The sequence below is a fragment of the Canis lupus genome, chromosome 1 (genome assembly GCF_003254725.2).
Source record: "Canis lupus dingo isolate Sandy chromosome 1, ASM325472v2, whole genome shotgun sequence".
In the NCBI taxonomy this organism is placed as follows: Eukaryota; Metazoa; Chordata; class Mammalia; order Carnivora; family Canidae; genus Canis; species Canis lupus.
The window spans coordinates 96643535-96654363 of record NC_064243.1 but is presented as its reverse complement, the minus strand read 5'-3'; the positions used below and the strand labels follow the sequence as shown (position 1 = coordinate 96654363).

Sequence of the window (10829 nt, the reverse complement as noted above, 5' to 3'; positions counted from 1 at the left end):
GGCCGATGGCCAACAGACACATGAAAAGATGCTCCACATCACTCATCCTCAGGGAACTACCATAGTGAGATCTCACCTCTCATCTGTCAGAAAGGCTAGTATGAAAAACACAAGAAACAAGTGTTGGCGAGGACGTGGAGAAAACAGAAACCCTCATGCACTGTTGGTGGGCATGCAAATGGGTGCAGCCACTCTGGAAAACAGTATGGAGTGTCCTCAAAATATTAAAAGTGGAGGAAATAGGGGCAGGGCGAGGCGAGTGGCTGGAGTCGCCGCACTGCAGCTCCCTCCCGGCCTGTGTCTCCGCACTCCCTGCTGCAATGAGCTTCCTCAAAAGTTTCCCGCCGCCCAGCTTGGCTGAGGGGCTTTGGCAGCAGCAGCCCGAGACCCAGGCTGTGCTGAACGGCAAGGGCCTTGGCACCGGCACGCTCTACATCGCCGAGAGCCACCTGTCTTGGTTAGATGGCTCTGGATTAGGATTCTCACTGGAATACCCACCATTAGCTTGCATGCAGTGTCCAGGGACCTAAATGCCTATCCACGAGAGCATTTGTATGTTATGGTGAATGCTAAATTTGGAGAAGAATCAAAAGAATCTGCTGCTGAAGAAGAAGAAGACAGTGATGATGATGTTGAACCTATTGCTGAATTTAGATTTGTGCCTAGTGATAAATCAGCATTGGAGGCAATGTTCACTGTAATGTGTGAATGCCAGGCTTGGCATCCTGATCCTGAGGATGAAGATTCAGATGATTACGATGGAGAAGAATATGATGTGGAAGCACATGAACAAGGGCAGGGGGACATCCCTACATTTTATACTTATGAAGAAGGATTATCCCATTTAACAGCAGAAGGCCAAGCCATCTTGGAGAGATTAGAAGGAATGCTCTCTCAGTCTGTGAGCAGCCAATATAACATGGCTGGAGTCCGGACAGAAGATTCAATCAGAGATTATGAAGATGGGATGGAGGTAGACACTACACCAACAATTGCTGGACAGTTTGAGGATGCAGATGTTGATCACTGAAGATGATTTATGCTGCTGTGGGATTCTGCTCATAACTAGGAAAGGACTAAAGAACTTGGTGCCTCTTCTACTGTGGAGTGGGTGTTGATGAAAGTCTTTTTCCTTCTCCAAAATTTACCTGAACCAGTTCTTTTTTTGAGACAGACTATATACTGAGACAAAAAGTTGTCACCAGCAGAAGAAACTATGACCTTTATTAACAAAGGTGAATCAACTTAACCAAGAGGGTATTTGTAGTTTATCATCTACCCAAAACTTTTGTGTATAGGTATCCTCTGAGTAGGCCTGTAGTTCCTGCTTTCACTATATGCATCTTCTGTAACCTGGCAGGCCTATGTGGTGAGAATGCGCAGGTGCTTGAAGACATAGGTAGACTGGATGGGAAGGAAGGAGGCTGAATCTAAGATATATCCTTTAGAGCCTAAGGATTCGATTACCCCTTAAAAAGAAAGACAAAGAGATCTCAGAGAAACCCTGGCCACTGCTTGTTCTTCACAGGGATTAGGGTCTTTTTACTAATTTGGGATCCAGGTTAATTCATTTAGGCATCTTTAGAGAGCCTCTTGGGAAATATACTAGCCACATGAAATACCACTAATATGGATGCTTCTGATTAGCTTTTACTTCTTTCACCATGTTTCACCAGTCTGTTTTGTTATAACCTCTTAGGTTATAGCCTTTAATTTCTAACCTCTTAGGTCAGTTTCCATAACAAATGAAATTGGGATGAAGTCCTCACAGTACTTCAATGATAATTGTTTTGTCTTTGTAATAGTTTAACAAATAAATCCAGGTTTTCTATAAAAAAAAAAAGTGGAGGAAATACCTTGTATGATCTAATACAAGGTGCTGGGTGTTTGCCCAAAGAAAATATAAAGTTTAATTAAAAAAGATATACACACCCCTATGTTTGTTGCAACATTATCTATAATAATCAAGATATGGAAACCACCCAAGTGTCCATAGATGAATGATCGGATAAACAAGATGTGGTGTGTACACACACACATATGCGAATATCCACATACACCCTACATGTATACACATAGAGAGGGTATCATGCTAAGTGAAATAAGTTAGAGAAAGACAAATAACACATGATTTCACTCATATGTGGCATCTAATAAACCAAAAGGACTCTTAAATATATAAAAACAAACTGATGGCCAGAGGGAAGGAGTGGGGAGAGACAGGTGAATCCGGTGGAGGATAGGGGAAGGGGCGTACCTGTGAAATAGATACAGGGGATTAAGAGGTTGAAGCTTCCAGTTATAAAATAAATAAATACATCACAGAGATGAAAAGTGAGAAACAAACAAGTCACATGTGGGTTCTTGACTGTGCGGGAGGTCAGTGCTCTAACTCCGGACTTGTTCAAGCGTCAATTGCATGTGGTTTCCTCTTTCAAATGTGCAAATGCCACAAACTCATCCAAAATCAGGACAACCTTGAAAAGCGATTAGGTAGAGCATAAGCATCATTGATGCATAAGCTCCCAGCCTGAAAACCCCGATCGCCCCAATCTTGGTGGGTTAAGTCCTCTCTGGGCAGGTGGCTGGGTCAGAGAGGGTGGGAAGGAGGCAGGGCCGCTCAGCGGGGGGTGTCACGGGCCCAGGGAGGCCATGGGCTGCCGGAGGAGGCCGCTTCTGTCCTCCCAGACTGGAAAACATCAGAACCTGATGCTGGCTTGAGAGGAGGAGACTGAGTCCCAGGGACATGAGGAGAAACTTGCAGGGACCCTGAATGGGGCTGACAGTGCCTCCCTTCTGTTACCTCCAAGCTCCAGACTTGCAGTGGGAACATGGGGCTGCCTCAGTGCCCTGTGCACTTTGGGGGGACAGAGGCAGAGAGACGGGAGGGGATTGTGCTGACTGTACCTGCCCCACAGGCAGCTGGGGGCACAGCTAGGGTGCCCCAGGGGGCCAGGCCCTGTCACCAAAGAGAAAGCTCCCTGAATGCCCAGCGTAACCTCCCTGCGGGGCTCCCCCACACAGAGGGGGCATGGCCCTGTCTCCCATGGGGATTAAGGACCCAATCCCCAGCCCCAGCCCAGGTGTAGGCTGCAGAGCAGGTGACCAGCTTCCCTGCGGCCATCTCTGCGTGTCTGTCCCTGCAGCCAGGGCTCAACACTGCGGCTCCTGCCACACCGCTCCCGGGGCCCCTTCCTCTGGTATCCGCTTCCCATTGACAGTGGCTGCATCCTTCCCGTGGCTTCTGCTCTCACGGCGCCCCAGCTCTAAATCCTCGAACCATTTCAGCTTTACCCACAGAATATACCAGAACCCTGCCCATCCTCGTACCCCACTCCTGTGCTCCAAATCCAGAGCAGCTCCCTCTGGACACACCTGCTGCCTCCCTGCTCCTGGACCCATGAACACTATGTAATTTATGTCTACCCCATGTGTGTAGTTTACCACCCGTTCCCCTGACGCCTCCCCGTAGCCAGAATAGCATCTCCACGGGGCAGAGGTATTTGCTGTGCTCACTGATGTAGTCCAAGGACCTACGGTGGTACCTGGAGCTTCCTGCATATTTAGGGATTGACTGGCTAAAGTGTTAGTTTGAGTTAGTAAGAGAGACTGCCTCTAGTCTTAATTGGCATATTTTTAAAAAGCGTGATTATTAAACGTATTTTTTTCAGAATTTATCATGATATCCATACACTGTTTTATTAATGTGGGTATTATATCAATCCATTTCTTGATCTTCTGTATCTAGTGTATACCCAGCCATCTCCAAGGGTTACATTTCTAATGAGCTACATAATTTGACCTTCTTTTTTTGGGGTAGGAATCTTACATGTCTGTTTTTACTAAATGAGGGTCGACATTTATCTTCCCACTTAAAAAAAAAAACAACACAGTTTGCTGCACGTTGTTGGAGCTTGGTGTTAAGACCACTGGCTGCCAGTGAGTTTGCAGGTATAGGTAGCGTGCTGCACGAGGGGCTAGTCTCTCACTAACGCTGCAAGGGGCTCTGGCTCAATAAGCGGAGAGTGATGGTGAATAAAAACAAGTAAAAACAAGTAAAGTAAAAACAAATGATTTGGTTTCTGGGGTTTATATTCTTCATAAAATGAAGTGAATGATTTATTTAATTTTTATGTTGTGCAAAATATATACATATAGCATTAGAAGGAGGAGGAAGGGGGAGGAAGACAAGGAGGAGAAGGAAGAGGAGGAAGAGGAGCAGAAGGGGGTAGGGAAGAAGAAGGGGAGGAAAAAGGAGGAGGAGGAAGAAGAGAAGGAGGAAGAGGAGAGGGTGGAAGAAGAGGAGGAGGAGGAAGAAGAGAGGAGGGGGAGGGGGAAGGGAAGGAGGAGGAAGAGGAGCAGAAGGGGGTAGGGAAGAAGAAGGGGAGGAAAAAGGAGGAGGAGGAAGAAGAGAAGGAGGAAGAGGAGAGGGTGGAAGAAGAGGAGGAGGAGGAAGAAAAGAGGAGGGGGGAGGGGGAGGGGAAGGAGGAGGAAGAGGAGAGGAGGGAGGAAGAATAGGGAGAGAAGGAGGAGGAGGAAGAGGAGAAGAAGGGGGTGGGGAAGAAGAAGGGGGAAGGTACAAGGAGGAGGAGGAAGAGGAGGAGGAGGAGGGGAAGGAGGAGGAGTGGGAGGAACAGGGGGAGGAAGAGGAGGAGGGGAGGAGAATAGGGCAAAGAGCAGTGAACCCAGAGACGACAAGTAGCAGAGCTGAACGTGAATGTTTCCTAGAATGAGCTGTTCCGGGAATGAGCTCTTCTTTGAAGATGATTTTTGAGAAATGTCAGAAATATGCAGCCGCTGTAAAATCACAGAATGGAGCCGATTGCATTCAGAGAACCGTGCAGGTGCTCACACACCAGAACGCGGGGGACAGGTTTTCCTCGACGGGGGTTCATCTTGCACCTCTGGTGTCAGTGTCAGGACCAGGGGGCATCCCCTGAGGCCAGGGTGTGTTTTTGCTTCTGGGAACTCTCTCTCTCTCTCTCTCTCTCTGTCCCTCCCCCACGATATGGCTGACCTCTGACCTGGGTGTTTGGAGCTGCATCTCCTGCTTCAGAGCCAGACAACCTGGGAGTTAATATCACAATTGGCGGTTGCTCTACCTTAGGGGGATTCCATCCAAGGCTTTGCGTCACCAGCAATGGCCAGGGTCATGGTCCCTGCCCCCAGGTCTAGAGCGAGTTGTCCACAGGACGTCCTCAGCCCGGATGCTGACTCTTCCTACCTAGTTAGGAGCTATTTGTAATTTCAAATATGACCGCGGTTCCATGTTCCCGTGGGTTCCAGAAAGGTCAGTAAGGGTACCAAGGGTTAGCAGGTGTTGGTAATCTGTCTGATGAGTGGGTCAATTCTCTAACTAGAGAATAAAAGCTCATATAAACACAAACTTCTAAATTCATCCCGGAAGCTCAAATTCTACGTTAGGATCACCCAATCGCGGAGCACGTTCATGGCTCCTTCCCCACGTGCCTAGAGACGCGCTTCTCAGATTTTAGAATAACATGGGCACGGGGGCTGCACTCCCCTGGAAACCGAGTCTGGAGCAAGCGTCTCGCCTGCCGCTCCTGATGCTCACCTGGGTCCCCCCGCTCTGTCCCTTGCTCGTCTCTGTGCCCTTCCCTTGCTCCCCCTGGCTGTGTCCACCGTGTGTAAGGCCCCCTGAACCCCTCGCTGGGGCTGGGAGCACCTGCCCGAGCCCTGAACATAGGCCTCACACCTGCTCCCCCACCCACTGGCAGGCACAGGCGCTCTGTGGTGGGCCCATCTCTCCTGATGCTCCAGTGCTGGGCGCTGTGGGGAATCCGGAAGCTCTTTCTACATTTTGGTTTTGATGACGTCACACTGGAGCAAACCGAGCAGCTGCATGCTCATCCCTGGCATTCTCTGTGGGAGTCGGGATCTCCCTGTGGTTCCACCCTCTGCCCCCAGACAGGCCCACCCAGGCCTGATGGCACGATTCTGGCCATGGTTGCCCACCAGTCCGGCCAAGGCAGAGAGCCCCACAGGCTGCAGTACTTTCTGGCCAGGTTCTAGCATCCCGTGGTTCAAAAACTTTTAAAGAGGGGTGCCTGGGTAGTTCAGTGGTTAAGCGTCTGCCTTTAGCTCAGGGTGTGATCCTGGAGTCCCGGGATCAAGTCCCACATCGGGCTTCCCGTAGGGAGCCTGCTTCTCCTTCTGCCTGTGTCTCGTGAATAAATAAATAAAATCTTAAAAAAAAAAATCTGTAATGACTCTCCCTGGGCATAGCATTAAGGATTAATTTAATGCAAACTCAGTAGGATGTTCAAAACCACCAGGGTCTCCAGTCTTATCACCATTACCCTGTTCACTTCCTGGTGGGCTGGACGCACCCTTTTTTGATAATTTCCCACTCGGCTCCTAGTCATCTCTCACCTGGGCTGGTACAGGCAGGAGTTCAGCACCTCTGCCAAGAGCCTTGGCCAGGACTCATTGGTTACTGGAGTAGTTAACTTTCTGGAGCTGTTCATTTCCAGAGCGCAATGACCTGTTGTGACTCTCAAGGCTCCCTTTATGTCTGAAGGGTCCCCCATGGATCTGGCTCGGAGCTTTGGAGGATGGCAATCCTGCTGTGTCAATGGCAGGTGCCTGAGCTCTGTCCCCACCTCATCCACAGACGCCGTGAGCCTCCAGGCTCCTCATGCAGAAGGAATTGTTTAAACTATGCTTAGAGTCACTGGCATGCACATTTTTCTCACCTGCCGGTATTTTTTGTGTGTGGAGGCGGGGGGAGAAGAAAACTTCCAAAATTTATTCTCCAACAAGACAGACAGCATCAGCAGGTATCACCTGCCGGTATCAACCCAGGCCTACATTGGGCACGCTTTCTTTCCTAAGCAAACTCATCACATCACACAAGAACCAGCCATTTCTCGGAGATGGGATATTTGACTTGACTTGGCCTCTTCCAGGGGTGGCCAGATGGGAAACGGATTTGGAAGGTGTCCCATGGAGTGACAGCCCTTGGCTTCTTCCCTCAGGGCCTGGCCCGTGATCCTGGAGGATTGGAGAGGGTCTGGAGGATGAGGGGATGCGGGGCCCTGGTACGCGGCCAGGCAAGACGCCCAGAGGGGTATGGCGCCGGGCGGTCTGCAGAGATGACGCTGGCAGGACAGGCCATGAGGGTCCCTGGTTCCCACAGCAGAGCTGAAGCAGCAGGGAGAGGTCAGGCTGAGCCTGAGTGGCAAGTCCCAGGCACTGCTGCTATCCCTCAGAGGGTGAAGCAGAGAAGGACCCAGCCAGGTGGGCAACCCCCCTCCTCCATGAGTGGAGCAGGTGCCATGTATCACTTCACAAAACATATTCTAAAATCACCCCTGCTCACATATGCAACCCCAACATTTTATTATGAAAGATTTCAAGTATACCAAAGCTGAAATGATGTCACAGTGAATGCCTGTTTCCCTACTGCCCTCCTGCCCCCCACCACTCTGCTCTGTCCCTCGCCTGCCCTGCCTGACGTCCAGAGTTACTCGCAGACATGAGCAAGTCTGTTTTCAATCATGGTATTTGATTCATGTTAAAATTTCTAAAATAATTAATGACGGGCATGAGATTTTGTAATTCTCAAGGGGGCCCACATTGAAAGGATTTGAAGAATACGAACTGAAGGCTGCGATGGGCCGTCCTTACGGGAGACCCCTGAAGCTCACACACACGGCCCGAGGACCACGGTCTGGCTGGCCCTCTAGGCTAGAAGGAAGCTCTGTTCGTTCTGTTCACTAGGACGGGCACTGTAAGACGATGGGTTTCTGTGACTCTGCAGGTTTGGGAAGTTCTAAGTTAGAACCAGTTTGCAATAGAATTTGTCTGATGTCCAACGCCGCGTGTACAATATGAATTTCTGAGGAGGTGATAATTATGCGGTGTTTCCAAATTCTCTACCACCAGTCATTTTGGGGTCTTCGGGAGTCATTTTGCAGCACAGGCCTCAGTCTCTGGGGAGTCCTTCCATAATGGGGCTCGCCGTCCTGTCCGCAGGACTTATTAACATTAGAGCTTAGTTCCAACCCTGGGCAGCAGAGAAAGGGAAGGGGGATTTCAGACCTACAGTTAGAGTTATGTGGGGTGGTTCCACGTTCCTTCCCCAGCCCTGTGGCCGCTCTGGGGCGAGGCTGGGCTCGCTGTATCCCTGTGCATCGCTGACCGCCTGGCCCAGCCGCGACTGCTGGGGGAAGGGCTCCCAGTGCTTCCAGACACTCCAATCCTCCCTGGCAAGAGTGCCAGAGCCCTGCATATCTCAGCCCTGCACTTATGCTCCACATTTTATATTATGCATTAAGGTTAGTAATATGTAAGGAGCAGGGTTTTATAGGGACAATGCTTAGTCTCAAGTCTGTTGAGAGAAATCCTACACTTTTGGGATACCTGGGTGGCTCAGCGATTGAGCATCTGCCTTCTGCTCAGGATGTGATCCTGGATTCCCAGGATAGAGCCCCACAGTGGGCTCCCCACAGGGAGCCTGCTTCTCCCTCTGCCTGTGCCTCTGCCTCTCTCTGTGTGTCTCTCATAAATAAATAAAAATTTTTTAAAAATCCTACACTTGTGAATCCAAAGAACCATGTTCAAGTTTTTCGGCTCTGTAATCAAGCTTAATTAAACCCTCATTTTATGTTGTGCATTAAGATTAATAGTAGGTAAGGAGCAAAGGTTGCATAGGGACTTAATAGGAAATTAATACTGACAATGACACACCCCTCCTGAAGTATCGAGTATGCAGTAAGCACTCAATACATGTCTTGGGTGGAAATAGACATGTGATAGTTAGCAAATACTGTATTTGTTATAACTTATTTCAGATTTTTATAATACACACTCAGTAAGTACCTGCTGAGTTGAAATAAGCATTAATGTCAGAAAAATATTTTTAAGGATATTTTTATTGTATCATGTGCTAATGAAAAGCCCTGCGATTGAAGAAGGAAAGAATATGAATTGTAGGAAATGATGTCTTCGAGAGACCACAGTATTATTTTGACATGAGATGAGCTGACAATTCACTGCATGCTGCTGTGGCATGGGAAGCAGGTGCTCAGCCATCCCGGGTGACAGCGGGACGGGGATCAGCCCCACCCCCACCCCACCCTCAGTTCCACGTCTCCATCCAGGGCCCCCTGGAGCTCCACACATATCACCCGAGGGAGGAATGGGGTGACCTATGCAGGATTTCGACCTTCTCAAACCCTCTCCACATGAAAGCAGCTAAGCTTTCCTTTGTTGTCTATTTGAGGAGCCCATGTGAGATTTTGTCCAGTAAAGGTTTCATTACAAAAACACAAGTGGACGGTAGGTGACTCTGTCTTTGGAGGCAAGGTTGGGTGTCACTTTGTAGCCAATGAGCCAAAGCTCCATCCTGTCCAGAGCCGCTTCCCCCGGGGGGGGGGGGGGTGGCAGGTGGCTGTAGGTGCATGGGGCTGGGGGATAGGGAGCTGAAAGTTCAGACCTGAGACAGTTCCAGGGAAACACCTGTTCACTGAAAGATTCCAAGTCCACCTTCCTGTCTGCACACGTCCACGATTGTGCCCCAAGTGTGGGCTTTGGCTGCTTGGCTGGCGGCACTGCCTTTGGAGGTGAGCACGAGTTGTCTCCCTCACGGAGGTCCCCGCCTCACTGCACCCACTTTTTTCAGGCTTGCTTCACGAGTCTTCAGCCTAAGGTGGCTCTGAGCTCCTCTTACTTACTATCATCAATTTATGGGAAAGGAGCTGACTCTGGGACAGCCAGACGGACGGGGCATATAGGGCAGGGTGTTGGGGGGAGGGGCGTGACACACATGCCTTCTTGGGGGACACCATCCTCCCAGCACCTCCGTGGGTCTGCCAACCTGGAAGCTCCCAAACCCCTTTATTTGGGGTGTTTTATGGAGGTTTCATTACTTAGTCATTGACCACTGGAAACTGAACTCAATTTCTCCCTTCCCTGGAGGGATGTCAGCAGGTGGGGGCAGAGTCAGCCCTGTGATCAGGTCTCAGTCTTTCTGGAAATGGCCCCACCCCCCCTGAAGACAACCATGTAGATAGTTCTTATGACGTCGGAACGACTTAGGGGCAGACGGGGCTAGGCAGGGAAAGAGAAGGGAAAGGCCCACAGTCAGGCTCCTACCCATCCCAAGAAGACAGAGATGAGACAGTAAAAACCAGATAAAACAAACCTGGTTCCCTAGCTCCAAAATGTTAGGGAGTCTCCCCCTTTAATGGCTGTCTGACTAGGCTCAGGGAAACCCCGGATATAGTAAAATGTCATCCCTGTGAGAGGTAATCCCCAGAGAGAAGGGAACACCTGGTCCCGCCCATGATATTTACCAGAACATCCTGTTTGTTATTATGATTGTTCCAAGGTCACCATGTTTGTTCTAAATGTAGACACGATATTTACAATCCACCCTGATATGGACAAGAAATTCACCAAGTTCCCTGGTCAGTTTCCTATAAAAGACAGACCCTAAAAGCCCCCAGTGGCAGCCCTGTCCGGCCCCTCTCACTTCTGAGAGCTTTCTCCGTATCTCTGCTCCATAAACCTCTACGGCTCTGATCACTCTGTCACTCGGGAGATTCAGTCTTCACCTCCTTGGGACGAGAACCGAGCTCTCCTGTATCACCTACCACGTCAGAGTGGCCTCCTGAAAACACTGAGCTCCTCCAGGTCTGATGGACCATGTTAAGTTAACAGGACCGTAGGGACGAGGCCCATTATCTGTCCCTGGGACTGTTCTGGTGGCCTTTGGAAGCCACTTACTATTCTTCCCAGGTCTGCTGCTGCGGTGACCACGGGTGTGCAGTAGGCCGAGCATGATGCACTACCTCCGACACACA

At 49.8% G+C, this 10829-nt stretch overlaps 1 protein-coding gene across 1 annotated transcript; it reads left to right on the top strand.

Annotated features, from left to right (window-relative positions):
• Positions 1-294: 294 nt before the first annotated feature.
• Positions 295-1843, top strand: LOC112644852 (methylosome subunit pICln-like). Its single transcript, XM_049093210.1, is given in 2 exon segments — positions 295-495; positions 498-1843. Coding segments are annotated over 2 exon segments (708 nt in total). The 5' UTR covers positions 295-320; the 3' UTR covers positions 1031-1843.
• The last annotated feature ends 8986 nt before the right edge of the window (positions 1844-10829 follow it).